This window comes from Mytilus edulis, chromosome 14 (genome assembly GCF_963676685.1).
Source record: "Mytilus edulis chromosome 14, xbMytEdul2.2, whole genome shotgun sequence".
Lineage (NCBI taxonomy): Eukaryota > Metazoa > Mollusca > Bivalvia > Mytilida > Mytilidae > Mytilus > Mytilus edulis.
The window spans coordinates 35,646,105-35,663,713 of NC_092357.1; the positions used below are offsets into that span (position 1 = coordinate 35,646,105).

The following is a 17,609-nucleotide window of genomic DNA, read 5'->3' on the forward strand; positions in this document are numbered from 1 at the left end:
GTTATAATTTTACTATCGCCACTCCTACCCGAATCAATAAAAAACTGGAAACATTCAACCAATAGTATCTTAAACAGTTTCTGCGAACGCACTACAACATACAAAAAGCGTAGAAACTTTTGTTTAGAAATATTGATTTGGAAAAAGGGTTAAAAGTATTTTTGCAAACATTTATTTAACATTCATACATAAAAGTTTTACGGGGATACCACGTGGAGAGTTAGCAATTAAGTTATTTAAATAATTAATTTTCAAAATGTGTATGAAAATGAAATTTTACGACAATGAAATTTAACACTGAATCATTTACATTGTGTTTAAAGTGATAGTTTACATTACAATTTAATTTATTGTATAATTGAGACAACGTTGCCTAGAACTACAAACTGCAGATTGAGATTTACACATAAATTCATACGCACATTTACTCGTGGTAAGTCTATTTTGATATTTGTTATCTATTCATACTCACAATTACTCGCGGTAAGATCATTTTAATATATTCTTAAATTTTTGTTCTATTTTGAATCTAGCAGATTAGTTCTTGAGAATCTAACTAATTTATTTTACTTGGGCTTGGCTACTACTTTTAGTTATAAAGCTCTTAAATGTTCTACGTTTTTATATATCTCATGCTTTCGAATGTTTTCTGTAAAAGCTTTCCCAATAAAGGCAAATCAAGAGAAGCGCTTTGGAATCTCTAAATAACCTGAAAATGTTATTAATTTTGATTTATTTTATTTTAGCTATTCTTTTTATGTCCCTTATTGGTCATGATGATCTTAACGTTTCTGTACATTGAAACATTCTTATTTGTTTTAATGTTCGGGTTTGAGCGTTTCTGATGAAAGCAAATCTAGAAGAAGAAACAACAACCCGTCTACGTAATTTATTTATAACGCGTTATATGCGTATCTATAATACTAAAATTACGAGGTCCAATTTTTCAGTCGTCATCACGCAAAAACGACGAATCAAAGAATTCCGCTTTATATATAACTAATATAGTACAAAGATGTAGATTAAAAATTACACCACTCCAGGCCCTTTTGTTTTCCACGTAATTAATATTGCCAATAATTAAGAAGTTCGGGTCGAGTCCGATACCGATACCAATAGTATATTCACCTGTTACCTATTACCTTATCTGTACGTTCCGCATCTAACAGGTGCACCACCAAACGGTGTATTTAGGATTATGATATAGACACGGATCATAATCACAGGGTTGACACTACTAAATTCAATCATTGTCAAATTGTTACCTATTGTAGAATTTTAATCAGTAAGACTTTCTAAGATAACAATACGAATACTAAAAATCTGGACTAAACATAAGGTGTATATAGGAACCGTTTTCAATTTGTTAGCGGGAATGACATAAAACAGTGAATCAAAGAATTCAACTTTATTTATAACTAACATAGGACAATGCTGTTGATTAAAAAATACTCCATTCCAGGACCTTTTGTTATCCAAATAATAATATTACCAATAATTGATAAGTTCCAGTTCGAAGGGTTCAAACAGAAAGATTTGAAAGCAGAGAAAACTGTGTATCTTATAATCGGCATGACTTACTATAATAAGGCTTGCACATAGTTATATACTTTAATTCAGTCACGGACCCGCGATATCACGGGTGTGTTCTAGTAGATAAAAAAAAAGTGTTCAAAAGTTTTTGCTGTTAAACTAAACAAGTTCCTAGACTTAGAATTCGTTCACTGTTTAAGCTGATAATAGTTTTAAACTGATATCGAACTTTATAAAGAACAGTTTGTTTTGTAAGTAATCCTTTTTCACCTAATGTATTTGTAATTCTTTTTGAATTTAATATTTAAAAGAATCAAACAACTTCGAATTATCATATCAAATGCGACACACAATTTGTACGACAAGTTTTATCCATCAATGGTACTTATAATGTGTATCCCAATCATTGGTGTTGCCTTAATCCCTTAATTATGATTAAGCGTTTTTTGTCATGCTACTTTTATTGAATCAATGTCATGATAATGTCTAAAAGTCAAACTTGTTATCCATCATTTCGGAAATACGTTACATTTACGTTTGTATCCGATTTTTAGCTACTTCCGTATTTGGTCAATTCTGTAGTTTTCTTTGTTGTTTTGTTTTGGATTTATAAAATTCGATCTGAGTGTTGAATATGACCCACCTGGCTTATTATTTTGATCGTTAGTCCCCTGAATAACTCAACGAGTAAGCGTAACTTGATCTATTCACCGTTAGTTAATAAATTTATAAATAATAAAACATAAAGTACTTCACAAGTTTGTACTAGCCAATACCATTCACATTTTCATCTTAGCCCCAGTCACACTGTCACGTTTTACTACGTTAAAAATGCTACGTTTCAACTACGTTTTGAAAAAAATATGGCCCGTTATTTTGAAAGCTAGGTTTTACTAGGTGCATGTGTGCCACGTTCTTATCACGTTTTCCTACGTACTAGTACGTGAGGACCCACGTTTCCACCAATTATTGATACGTTTCGCTACGTAGTAAGCACGTTTTGTTACGTTCCACTAAGCTTTGATAGACATTTACTAGGTTTCAACTTCGTTTAAATTTTCTCTACGTTTGTTGTTGAATTCCAGTTTTGAACAAAGGATCAATACGTTTTTTGCGTGTCTACTGCGTTTCGATACGCTTCGGTACGTATACTCCCGTTTCTCTACGCTTTCAAAACGTATCTCATGAAACGTAACAGTGTGACTGGGGCTGTAATTATTACAGATTTTCAGTTTACATTTGACAAATATGATGACACATGTTGTTAAAAGATGACATTGGTATAGTAATAACAATGTTGCAAATAATTTCAACGAACAATTTATGAATCGAATATTGTCGACAATAGAGTGATTGTCATTCCGTTGTCAATGTTTTAGTCACAGTGTTTCAAATTGCTTATTTGCAATATGGCGATTTTTGACAGATTCTTTTTACTTTTTAATGCATAATCAAGTAAAAGTAGATTCCCGTTATAAATTAAGACAAAATTAGTTTATTGATGTTCTATTCTCACGGAATTACTAAAAAGACAAGTTGAGGGGGGGGGGGGGAAATCCAAACAATCTGAGGAAATCGCATAAACGCAAAAAGACGCTATATATAGCGGCTTACGATTCTAAAACATTACTCAGTATTTGGAGTACAAAATTTGAACTCGAAATAACAATTAAATTGATTTGTTTATGTTTGAGTCTGCATATATGTTCATAAGTCGTACTTCAAATGTTTATAACTTTCTAATAATAAGACCCGTCACGGCCTGTCTGGGGAATTGGGTAGGCAAATGCTAACATTAATCTGTACCGATACAGACTCCAGATGTCCTCCTCTAACACCATAACTCATGGTGGTGTTCCTAATTAAAGGAATGTTCATGCGGAGACAAGGGCAAGAAGACAGTAAGGCCAGATAAAGGATAGGACACAATCGGTATAATTACTGATTAGACGACTTCAGGCAAATTTCGTAAATACAGTGTTGTATCTACTACTATTTGTTTTCAAGCTTATTTCGGTCAATTCTTCCTTGATACTTTGTCTTGGGACCAATGTAGAAAGAAAACTAAATATCTGACGAATATTGACATTGTCTCTAAAAGACATCGTATCAATGCATGCTCTTTACACATATAGAGTGCAATCAGAACTACTTTCCAGTAATTTAATGATTACGGAAATGCGCTTCCGCAAAATAGTATCCTAAATACATTTGAATCTTCGTTTATCGACTTTTAACGATATAAATAACATACAGTACTCAATTTGATATAGATTTAAGTTAAGTTTCCGTAAGTTAAGTATAGTTTTACCATTTGTACTTTTATTACAAATCTAATTAAATGTTTTAGCAGTTACAGTCTTTCATAGATACTGTTTAACCTCGAAATAGGTTAACTGATGTATTGCTGTTCATTTGCATATTTATAAGGTTGAATTCCATCCGACGCTGCTCGTTTGTAGATGAACTGTATGGCATACCATTGTTTTAGACTTTACAACGAAGTTTTTTTTATATGTCAACCCTCTTTATTTTTTTGAGGGAGGAGGGGGTCGGCGTGTATATTTATAAGTTTTGATTCAGGATATTAAATTATTCTGAATGTGGTTTAATATGGGGGTGCAAACAAATTCTTGCATAAAAGCCTGGGGTTTTTTTTATAAATCGTCATTGACACATTTGTGTAATGTCTTTTAAACAGCGACACAAGGAATGGAAAAATTTCTCTTTCACACAGGCAGTTAAACATTTGCTACAGATGGGGATCCGTTTTGGCTGTGAGGGGTGTTTAAGTTCGCAGCCACTCCCGGTGAAAATGAAGACGTTAAATCCTTTGACTCGTGTAAAGACAGTAACGCGTTCTTGGCGTGTCAAGAAACTGTGTTCCAACTTTGTTAATATTTCTCCCTATATGACTTCTTTTTTCAAGTGACAGTCCATCTTTCCCCGACCTTCATCCACGAAAGCCTCTATTACAGGACCTAACTATTTGTATATTTTGTTAATTTGTCCTGTACATGTCTGACATATTTGACACAGGACGTTATGCAACTAAAAAGCATTTGCCCCCAGAACATTAATAGTCATTGAGACTAGAGAAGTACCAACGTGAGTCTGACACAATTACAAGAAATGTGTCGGAAATCCAAAGACATAACATCACAAGAACCTCAAAATAATAAACCAAAATAGTAGCATATCATTGAAAAACTTATGGCTAGATTTTTTCCCTTGTATAAAATTAATAACTCTTGAATTTAAATGTTGTAACGCTTTGTGCTGATAATCGTGCAAAGTACGCCGACAGTGCAGGTCAGCAAGTTCTTATTTGATAGAATGTTCACTCTGTCGGAAGTGAAGCCAAATCCACTGACCAGAAAGGTGGACGCGTTCTTTTTTGATAGAATATTCACTTGGCCGGTAGTCGTGCCAATTCCACCGACAGGCAGTTCGACACATTCTTATTTGATATGATGTTTACTCGGCCTGTAGTGATGCCACGTCCACCGACAGAACAGACAAATACGTTCTTACTTGGTACATGCCACTTGGCCAGTAGTGAAGACTATTCTAACGATAGGGCAGTGCGACATGTTCGTACAGTATTTGGTATAATGTTCACTCGGCCGGTATTGTCGCCATCTTCACCGACAGAACAGGTCGACTCGTTCTTACTTGATATAATGTTCACTCGGCCGGTATTGACGCCATCTTCGCCGACAGAACTGGTCGACTCGTTCTTATTTGATATAATTCAACTCGGTCGGTAGTACCGATCTTATTTGGTATAACGTTCATTCTGCCGGAAGTGAAGTCCTTCGACACGCAGATCGACACGTTTTTATTTGATATAATGTTCATTCGGAAGCTAATCGATCTCGTGATTTATCGCATAACTAGTTAATGATATCATATATGATAACTATACATCATATATCATTTAATCAAACAAAAGTGTATTCATAATCTGTTAAAGTGTCCCTTAGTGCTCTATATGCGCATTATCTTATTTACCTCAAGGAACTTAACGTTAATAATTAACTTTCATTGATGTCCTTACAAACATGCTATCAATATGAACTTTAATTTAGTAACTGACTTTGTTATTAATAAAATAAGCAAAGGTGCTTTGTTTTTCAATGACATAAGACAACCATTATGCACCATGTATTGTCACAAGTAAGGAGCCTGTGCTTCAGTGTCTGATAAACCCTAACCCCTAAAAAACACAAAATACGGAATGACTAAGTACTCAGGAAAGGTACACATATTACAATGACTAAGTAATCAGGACGGGTACACATATTAAAATGACTAAGTACTCAGGAAGGGTACACATATTACAATGAATAAGAACTCAGGAAAGGTACACATATTACAATGACTAAGTACTCAGGAAGGGTACACAGATTACAATGACTAAGTACTCAGGAAGGGTACACATAAAACAATGACTAAGTACTCAGGTAGGGTACACAGATTATAATGACTAAGTACGCAGGTAGGGTACACAGATTAAAATGACTAAGTACTCAGGAAGGGTACACAGATTACAATGACTAAGTACTCAGGAAGGGTACACATATTACAATGACTAAGTAATCAGGAAGGGTACACATATTACAATGACTAAGTACTCAGGAAGGGTACACATATAACAATGACTAAGTACTCAGGAAGGGTACACAGATTACAATGACTAAGTACTCAGGAAGGGTACACAGATTACAATGACTAAGTACTCAGGAAGGGTACATATATTACAATGACTAAGTACTCAGGAAGGGTACACGAATTACAATGACTAAGTACTCAGGAAGGGTACACATATTACAATGACTAAGTACTCAGGAAGGGTACACATATTACAATGACTAAGTACTCAGGAAGGGTACACATATTACAATGACTAAGTACTCAGGAAGGGTACATATATTACAATGACTAAGTACTCAGGAAGGGTAAACATATTACAATGACTAAGTACTCAGGAAGGGTACACATATTACAGTGACTAAGTACTCAGGGAGGGTACACATATTACAATGACTAAGTACTCAGGAAGGGTACACATATAACAATGACTAAGTACTCAGGAAGGGTACACATTTAACAATGACTAAGTACTCAGGAAGGGTACACATATTACAAAGTCTTTTTTGGGAAGTTCTGTTTTTAGAAGTTTTATTTGGAAAATTAATATTGTCAATAATTTTGCAAAATCCACTCCTTAACGGAATCCAATTTGTATTCATATAGTCACTAAAGGTTCTAGCATTGTGATTGAGACTACTTGCAAGATACTTTACGGCGAATTAATATGTTTTTCTTAAACCTAATTAGTTTGCGTGTTCAATTTTTCAACAGATAAATTTGCTGGTAATTTTCAAATTAAATTAATTCCACCCAAAAGCATGCTGATTTGTACTTATAATATTCGATAAAAAAGGAATAAAAGTGTAATCAAGCAATTTATTGAATTTCAAACTCTCATTTTTAAAAGTTATATTAAACAAATATTTCTATGAAACTGGCATCTTCATCATGCTAGATATTTTTGTTGACAACATATTTGTTACGTTTGGAGGATGATTTGTCACATATAATCAACAATCATAACGGTACAAACTGTGCATTTTTTTATGCTATGCCAAGCTATAACTTGTCTTGAGGATGCATAATTTAACAGAAATAATCGAAGATTAGCCATTTTAACAAAACTATTTAAAAAACGTAGAGCATTTTTAAGCTATCTCAAAAAGACTAGGTGTCTAGCGTGGGCTCGATATAACCATGTAGTTTGCTGGAAAAAAAAAGCTCGGATCTGAGTTTCTTCGAATGTTGTAAGTAGGCATTCCATTCTCAATTTTATTTGTTCTTATAAACTAAAAATTCTATCAATTCCTATAAGTATGAATTGTTCTAGGAATTGAAAATAGTTTCTAAAGCTATGCTGACAATAAAAAATAAAAACATAACAGATTACAAATTTAACAAGTAACACAAAATTGTTAGTTACAATGTGATAAAAAAAGTCTTTTGATAGACCCCATGTCTCCTTGTTAATCATACAATGATGTGTATAACCTGCATTGAAATACAAATAATGAGCAAAATACACGAACGGAAATAAAACTAACGAACCACGCGCATGGGCAAACAAGATCAGACGCAGAGACAAACAACAAAGATTAAATCTACAACAATGAGCAATATAATCTGTCATCTAATAAGAGAGTTATAGCAAAAGTCGTTTGAAGACGGCAGTGCAAATATGTGCAACATCGGTTGGATAAATGTACTTCCAACAGTAAAATTGCATTATTCATATAGAATGCATTGAATGAATTTTATTTAATTATGTTGTAAATAGTTAGACGCATTATCAATAAATATAAAACAATTCTCTGGTGAATTTTGTAACGTTAGACGTTTGCCTTCCGTCAAACTTATGCTCTGATATTTGTATGCACTTTAAAAGCATATTAGCATGTGGTGTTATGTTACTCGTGTTAACAGTCACAAGCTTTCACGGCGAATAGAAATTCTCTTTCATTATTCATTTTGAATTATTGAGCTCTCTTGGTACTTTTTTGTTTGATTATGTTTGAATGGTTGTTAGAACTTGCAGAATATTTGAATTGATTCATAGAAACATTTGATACTGTAGACAAGTCTATTGAAAAATTTATATGAATAAAATACATGCTCCTTTGTGATCAAGAGAAATTCATATTAGTAAAGTGTAAAAGATCGAGCTATTTTTTTATTGAAAAATGAGCAAACTACGAGGGCAACTACGAGAGCAAACGTGCATGTGTTTGCACCTGTCCTAAGTCAGGAACACGATGTTCAGTAGTTGTCGTGTGTTGTTGTGGTTCAGAAGTGATACTCGTTTTTTATATAGATTAGACGGATGGTTTTCCCGTTTGAATGGTTTGACAATAGTAATTTTTTGGGCCCTTTATAGCTTGCTGTTCGGTGTGAGCCAATTGAAGGATCTGTGTTAAAGACCATACTTTGACCTATAATGGTTTACTTTGACAAATAGTGACTTAGATGGAGAGTTATCTCATTGGCACTCATGCCATGTCTTCTTACATCTATAGGATATTCAAAACAAGAGTCCACTATTTCTTTTTCTGATTGGTGTGTCTATTTTCTTTTTTTTTTAAGTTTGTGAATGAAATGTTCGATAAAGTGACAAGACCACGAATTGGTTTAAAACTTCTTTTTTTTTTTTAATTTTGTTACTTTATAAGTAAACCTTGATAATTCAATCTCAAGAAGACGTTCTTTGTTTAATTCCGTGCTATAAAAACACGGACACGCTCGCTTGCCTGGCAAATGAGTAGAGACATAAAGGTTTAAAATCGGCCCCACTTCAAAAGAAGATGATTTTGTTCTCAAAATATCTGACAGATAGTTTAAAGCCACTTACAACTTATAAAACAAATTCATGCATCTAAGACTAAATTTTCTGTAATAACCTGTATGCAGAATTTAATTGATAGATGAAGTTTATGTATCATGAAGTTCATGTGTTTCCTCAATTTGTCGTAAAGAATTATATCACCATGTCACCATGAAATGAATATTTGGTATAACAAGTATTTAGTTCCTGCTTTATAAATTTAATGTGAGTTTTATTAGAAGAAATGTACTAAATATTTTCATTAAACCACTAATTTTACGTTTCTTTAATTTTATATATTTTGTTAAATCTGCATTTTATTTATCTGAATATGACGGCACTATTAACTTGGTAAAATATTCTTTTCATATTTCTCTGATTGAGGCCGTTGATCATTGTGTTGATGACATGCAGTATCAATAAATAACTTGATGTTGAATTAATAAGTATATAGGAGAAACCCATTGACAAAAGTGTACGTACTTAACAATTGTGCGCAATTTTGTGTTGAACTTTTTTAACTTAATTTACACAAAAATCCTTAAATATATAAAAATTCCAGTTAGTAGGAGAAATTAATCTTCTATGGTTATCCATCAGTCGAAATGACGTTTTAAGATATTCATGTTTGAAAGTGATGTAGAAATTATGTAGTGTTTACAAGGGGTCGTCTAGATCTTGCATGAAATATTTGCCACTGGACGTTAAGCAACTAAACAATCAATCTGTCTTCCAGAGGCAAATGCAAAACCATAACTTTAGTATTTTAGATAATCAATACTTTTAACTGGAAAAGCTAAATCCTTGTCTTTATTTTTTTTAGATTCACTCCGTTGTAGTGGTAGAACACCGCCAGAAGTTAATCTCTGGAGCACTACTTGGAGTCTTTCAGCGCGTCAAAATTAAATGAAAACAACTCATTTAGTTCGTTTATTGGGTGAAACTAAAGGTTACTTTGTACTGTTCTGTGTTTTATCGGATTCTTGTTATCCCTTTAATGTATTATGTGTGGGTTAAAAATTGCTTTTCATGCTCTTAAAGAGAAGGTCCTTTATTTCTGTAATTTTCAGGTAATTTTTCTCTATTTTTTTTTTTATCATTTTTTCCATTGTTTACTATATTCTGTACTTTACAACCTCACTGTTTACTGTTCAGTATTTTTTTGGACGTTAATCTCGTTTTTTTGTTTTTGGGCCCTTTGTTCGAGACCTTTTGTACATAATTCTTTATTATGTTAACCCTACCTAGACCCTTATTTTTGCTCTTTGGGCTTACTAACAATCATTTAACAAAGTGCGTTAAGAAATCAGAGTAATGTGTTTTAGTTTATCTGTATCCCTAAATTTTAGTAGTTAAAGTATTTCGTTTAATGACACTTATGTTATTATCAGGGACATTATGACAAAATTTAAAACGAGGCTGTCAGTAAGCAAATGCGTCAATCAATGCTAATGTTTCTAAATGTTATTACCTCTGTACATTAATAGTGTAGATGCAAATTCTCTTGGGCATGTCTTACACGAAGATTGAAAATAAAATATGGTGACGATGAATTTCTATTCATCGTCCAGTGGCAAGTTAAATGCATACTAGTTTTCAGAATGAGATCAGGCTATTGTGATAGAAATAATTATGAACCTGGCTTTGTATGATGCCAACACAAGGAGCCGTATTTTGCACGTGCATCAGATAGTTATTTCACGCAGGAAGTCGTGTCATCCGACACAGACACATACATTTGACTCGTGGCTTTGCATTTACTTCTCAAATGAAAGAATTGTGATCAAACTTCACGTTTACAATGTATAATTCATTTAATTAATATTGAATATATATTAGATATAAAATAGCGGATCCAATAACCGTAATTAAGTTTTTTAAATTTTAATCACAAAACTGCAATTCACATAATAGTCGAAATGTTGATTTTCGATAAATACATATATCAAAAAGCAAGTCCATGCTATTTAAAAGGAAATCATGATTTAAACTATCTTTGATTTTTATTTAATCGGTTTTCCTAATAATATGATATTAATACATTTAAAACCGGAGAGAATGAATTAACTAAGAAGGCATCTAGAAATCAAAGCTTTGAAAATATCAGTCTAAGAATTACAGATAATCACATGGCACACGAAAATGATAAAACGATAAATATAACAACAGTCCACAGAACACCATGTAGTCAAATTGAAACTTAACAACACCATCCTATCCCCTAAAAACGGGGACGAACTCAGGTGCATGTTAAGTAGATACATTATTACAAGCAATTGTATCTGTTGTCTTCTTCATGACTTGTCAAGTTAAATTTGTCAAAAACTAATAATAGGCACACATCTGTGGTATGTTTTGAAAAAAACCCTGGCATAACGACCAATCGAATCACGATTCCGTCCGTCAAAGTTTGATGTGCATGGTCAACTGTGGAGCAGGACATGCTTACCTTTCCAGATATCGGAGATCATCCCAAGCTGCTGATGGGGTTCGTGTTGCTCAGTTTTTAGTTTCTGTGTAGTGTTTTTGCGTACTTTTGTTTGTCTGTTGGTCTTTTCTTTTTAAGCCATGGTGTTGTATGATTTATTTTTGTCATATGAGTTTGAGTGTCCCTCTGGTATCTTTCGCTCATCTTTTACTCTATATATTATAATTGGTTAACAATTATCTTCATATTGGAGTGCTCAAATTTCACTTTGATTCAAAGCAATTATCGTTATTTAAAGTCAAATGATTTTTAAAAAAAAGTACTCACTTTGAAAAAAATAAATAAAAGAAGAGAAGTTGAACATAATTGTTAAAGTGCAGTTTTCAACGGTACAACACTATGCATCCACCATCTCTACACATGTTTAATTTAAACATTAAGTAACAGTGCGGTATCATACATAACTAGTTTTACACCATTTAAGGCAATTTTTCAAATTAAATCATTCATTGAAAGCATATTTTGCTAAGTGAGGGGAATTTCATCGAATTAGTCATTTACCCCTCCATTTATACAAATTCCTGCAATTCACATGACTCTCACATGTTCTCAGAATTCTATATTTATATTGATTTTCCCATTGACAGGAGATTGTTAAAATTAACACGTTATTTTAGCATGTTGAATTATTGCAAAAAAAAACAAGTCTCTTTTATTTTCTGTGAGTTGTTTAACAGTAGTCTGCGCTTAACAAACTTCCCTTTACCTTTACCAGGTACAAAAACACTAATATTTGCCTACCCTTACCCTTCCGGAGCACCTGGGATTAACACCAAATTTTCGTGGACATCTCGTTGCTCCGTCTTTAGTTTGTTTTTATGATCTGGATTGGGGTATCTTTTATTGTCTTTGTCCTGTCTGTGTTCTTTTGTTTCAGCTGTGTTGTAATCATTCTCCCCGTTATTGTAATGGACTTTTTTTTTTATTTTGTTCAGCGATTTTTATATTTTTCAAATGTCAATGTGAACTACCTTATATAACCTTTAGTTCAAGATAAATATGACTTATTAATGTTTTTATTTCTTATCAAACACAAGTTTTACGTATTCTTTATGTTTATGTTTTATTCTATATCTTTTTTTTTTGGTATGAATTATGAAAGTAAATTCGTTGAGTTTCTCTTAAAGATATTTATTATAGCGTGATATTCTATAACAATAAAGTGTTAAGATAAGTATCTGAAATAAGTAACTGATCTTTAATTTTGATTTTAATTGTATTTCTGGGACTAGGGTAAATGTCAAACTTGTATGAAGGTTTAAACGAAGTTTAAAGAGTAACGAATATAGTCAATAGTACAAAGAATAGACAATGCATGAGAGAAAAAATAAAGAATAGAGAAAGTTGCATAAACGTGAAGAAAAGACAAAAGGAGACACTCTAAAATGCATATTTGCTAACAACCTTAATATCGGGGCCTTTTATAGCTGACTATGCGGTATGGGCTTTGCTCATTGTTGAAGGCCGTACGGTGACCTATAGTTGTTAATGTCTGTGTCATTTTGGTCTCTTGTGGACAGTGGTCTCATTGGCACTCATACCACATCTTCTTTTTTATATTTGTTAAAAAACTTTACAACAAATCTTTACTGTTTGACATGCATGGTTATAGTTATAAATTCAAATTTTAATGTAGTCCAACAGTTTTAAATGCTGTAGTGTTTGAAAAATTTAATTGGCTAAACAGGTGCTTCAGTATTATCCTCTACGAAAAGACGTTTTAATATATAACAAGGAGATGTGGTATGATTTCCAACGAGTCAACTATCAAACAGAATCCGAAAGTTCCGGATTTAACTAACTATAGGAACCCGTATGACCTTTAACCAATAACAAATAATTAAGCTAAACTTAAACCCCACCACATTATTTATGTATGTGCCTGTCCCAAGTCAGGAGCCTGCAATTCAGTGGTTGTCGTTTGTTTATTTGTGACATATTTGTTTTTCGTTCATTTTTTATACAAATAAGGCCGTTATTTTTCTAGTTTGAATTGTTTTACAATGTCTTATGTATATAGCCTTTTATAGCTGAATATGTGGTATGGGCTTTGCTCATTGTTGAAGGCCTTACGTTGACCAATACATGAAGTTGTTAATATCTGTGTCATGTTGGTCTCTTGTGGACAGTTGTCTCGTTGGCAATCATACCACATCATCTTTTTTATATTAAAAACGACATACAGTAACCAGCGACATCACTCATTTACAGGATACTGGCTTCGGACAAGAACATACAGAATGTTGTGTGCCTAAATATGTTTGTGAGCTCTCAATATTTATAACCCGTAACAGGGACAATAGTGTTACAGTTTTAAACAAGTATACACTGTTTAATGTGATGGAGAGAAAAAGTTTTCTAAAAATCAAAAGGACAAAAAAACGATATAACTCACTTTCGAAAAATTGGAAATTAAAAAAAAAATATGATTACAAGTATCTATTATAACTAAAATATGTAGATACTGTTACAATATTGCTCATGCGTTGAATATGATTCTAAAAAAATGATAGAAATTACACAATTTACTCGTAACTTGACAAGATTTTTGTGGTTCCCGCTCAAAAAATTTAAAATGGAAAATGGTAAATAATATAAAATAAACAACATGAAAAAAACTCTGCAAAAATATCGTTCTCCTGAGTAAGAAAAGTAACCATAATCAAAAGTACATGACACCAAAATAATTCAATCATTACATGCAACTGCACTACGATGATTGCAAGAGGGAGAGTCAATGACGGGGAGTGATTGAATTATTCGGGTTAAAGTACATGTAATTATGCCATACTTTTGGCTAATAGGGCACCTCTACTCGTAACACCTACCTCAGAGAAAACAAGTGTTTTACACCCACACTTCACCTTGAAAGATACGGTATGAGATAATAATAATATAATTATAGATAATATGGATAATCGTTATGTTTTCCCACCAATTAAAATTAATGTTAAATAACTTGGGAGTGAAAAGATGACTGAGTCACACGGTGAGAATTGTTTGCTTTTAATTTGCAAATCTTTTATTGTTTTGTTCTGTACGACCAGTTATAATACTTATTGACATAATGTAATGAACATTTTGCCATAGTATTAATAATAAATCCTGATGGTATAAAAGTAAATGTTCGGTGGAGATTCAGTTTCAATTTGTGTGCAATCGGTAAACATCGGGTGAATCCGCTGCTCTTGTATTTGTTACGGAATTTGTCGATGTGAACTTAATATGTGATTTAAACTTCGTAGACTTAAATATATTTGATTGTGATTTTACAAGCTTCAAGGTATTTCATTTTTTGTACTGATTTTATTCTATTCGGTTGCTGTTTCACAGAACTCGATACATGTATGTATAAGACCGATACTAGAAAATTACAAATTGAATATACACAAAAAAGTCATCAACATTTGTTACCTCAACACTTGTATGTTTTAATATGTACAGGTCTAAACATAGTATATGATTTATTTCACCCCATACAAACTGAAAGCAAGTTCGTTATAAAAAAGATATCTAAACATCTTCACCGTACATTTATAAAAATATGATAAAATACATTGATAGTTTACTTAAAAAAAAAGGATATGTATGTATGCTTATCAAAGATGTTATGTATCCATATAAAAATGTTAATATTTCATTTTAATCTTAAATATTGGCTTTGATCTTTTGATACGTACTGACTTCAGGGGGAATTAATATCGTATATTTTCCAGAATGAGTTGAAATGTTATAGTTGGGTATGATTAATATTGAACTCATTCAGAAACTTGTTTTCATAACACTAATGGAGAGAAATACGGATGTCTGTATACTTTGATAGGATTAACTGATGATTGGCTATTAGATATTTTCCATGCAGAGTAAGTAAGGCGAAACGTTTGGTGTTGCTGTAACTTTTTATTTTTCTTTATTTCCATGCAAAAATAAGTTATTTTTAGGGGAATGTCGTTGCCTATTTTCCATCAAATAAATTCATAGTTTACTACATGTACATTTTTGTATGTCATGTTATCAGACTAACTTTACGACTTTCAATAATGTAGATGATAAATTTTAGAATGGACATAGGGCATGCGTCAACGAGACTACAACCTTATCAAAGAGCAGAACACAACCAAATGCCACCAAACGTCTTCAACATTGCGAGGAAATCCCGCATCCTAAGGCGAATATTCATAATTAACCCCCCCTTTTTTTTATTTCAGATATACATAAAAAGAAACTTCGAAATGAGATTGTGTGGACTGCTTGCCTTAATTAGTGTATCTATTGTGATTGTTGACAGTTCGCCTGCACTTAGTCGGCATAAACGAGGATTTCTAGCCGGAGTACATGATCGAATGGGACATGGTTTTGGTAAACGAACAGACCCAATACTTTCAAGCTATGTAGATGACGTTGATAAAGAGTAAGTAACATAGAATTATTTTAGAAACAATACGGATAATTTGAACATGCTAACAGTTGTTTTATCAGCACTATGGCCGGTTTGTTGTCTCAGACACATTCCCCATTTCCATTCTCAATGTTATATTACAATGCACATAGACAAAGTATTCCTTTTTTTTTGTAATCTAGGGCATATTAGAATATTATCAGCTGATACGTCAACTGTTTTGATAATTTAAAGTTTACTTCTAAATTTAATGATTTTTTTAATGTATCGTATTGCACAAATTTTACCATAACGTGTTTATGATCAGATTTGAGTAAAAATAACCTTGTTGCCAACATTTACAACTGCATTTTAGTCGACCTTAACCTATCTGTTACTAACTATATGTCGTTAAGAGTTTAGAAATAACGTTCGATTTGCCTAACCCTAGCCGATACACTACACCGCGTTTAAAAATATCATTGGATTTACCTTGCCCTAGTTGATACACAGCACCGCATTTTAAACTACTATTGTGTTTCTCATGACCTATTTAATAAACGTAATCGCATTGAAAACAACCATTTCAAGTTCGATACAAAAAGATCATGGAGACAAAATTATTCTCCTGGTTATTCTGATGATAATTAGATTTAACCAGGTTATATTATTCATAATCAATTCCTAAAGGATATTGAACTCAATAAAGTATCGTTCAAACATTTAAGGACATGTAAACTCGCGACCTTTGGGACCCATAACGAAAACTACAACTACACGTGATATATTATGTCAGTAATTATAAAATTAAACTTTGAATTGATATGATTATACACTGTTAACTATATCATTCAAACAAATTATCACCAAATAAAAAGAAATTACATGTATCAAGATGAACGATATGATACTGCAAATAGTAAAAAAAAATGTTTATTTAGTAATATTGATGTTGCGATCAAATAGTTCGTTTCTATGTATTTGTTTTTGTTGCACATCAGTGTTCCTGTTGTTTCTTTTGTTTTCCTATTAATTATAGTTTATGTGTTTCCCTCGGTTTTAGTTTGTAACCCCGATTTGTTTTCTTTCAATCGATTTATTACTTTTTAACAACGATATACTACTATTGCTTCATTCAGTACATTTAAACTATAAAAAAGAAGATGTGGTATGATTGCCAATGAGACAACTATCCACAAAAGACCAAAATGACACAGACATTAACAACTATAATAGGTCACCGTACGGCCTTCAACAATGAGCAAAGCCCATACCGCATAGTCAGCTATGAAAGGCCCCAATAAGACAAGCTGTTTTCGCTGCTACTGGCTATTATGAAAAAGAGAAGAGATGTTATGGTTGCCAATGAGACAACTGTACACACTAATGACAAATACCATAGAAGTTAACAACTATATGTCATCTTACGACCTTCAAAAATGAGTAAAACCCATACTGCATATCCAGCTTTGAAAGACCCTAAATGACAAATGTAAGCATTTAAAATTAACGGCTTAATTTATTATAAAACAATTTACAAAAAAAAAATATGACAGACATGAATAAAAGACAGTCCGTGAACACACGAATTAAGGAATTATGCATCGTTGGATTTTTTTCCTAATTACACCTAATATAAGAATGCTAAATTTTGATTGGTTGATAGCCAGTGTATTTTCGCATATTTTAATATTTTTTCCTAACTTCAAACGAATTTGCCTGTTTTTCACCATTGCCGGTGATTATTGCCTCAAATACCATGGAATTTGCCATTTTTGATATTCCTTTTTTACCCT

The 17,609-nt window shown here is 32.5% G+C and overlaps 1 protein-coding gene across 3 annotated transcripts in view; it reads left to right on the plus strand.

Moving 5' to 3' along the window:
* LOC139502492 (uncharacterized) overlaps positions 1–17,609 on the plus strand; it is a 68,067-nt gene that overhangs the window by 31,578 nt on the left and 18,880 nt on the right. For 2 of the 3 annotated variants that reach the window (XM_071291977.1, XM_071291975.1), the window contains exon 2: positions 15,644–15,846. In XM_071291977.1, coding sequence (XP_071148078.1) covers positions 15,668–15,846 — 179 coding nt within the window. In that variant the 5' untranslated portion in view covers positions 15,644–15,667. Of the gene's footprint in view, positions 1–71; positions 434–15,643; positions 15,847–17,609 lie in introns of those variants that run through there. The other variant, XM_071291976.1, reaches the window with a different exon arrangement.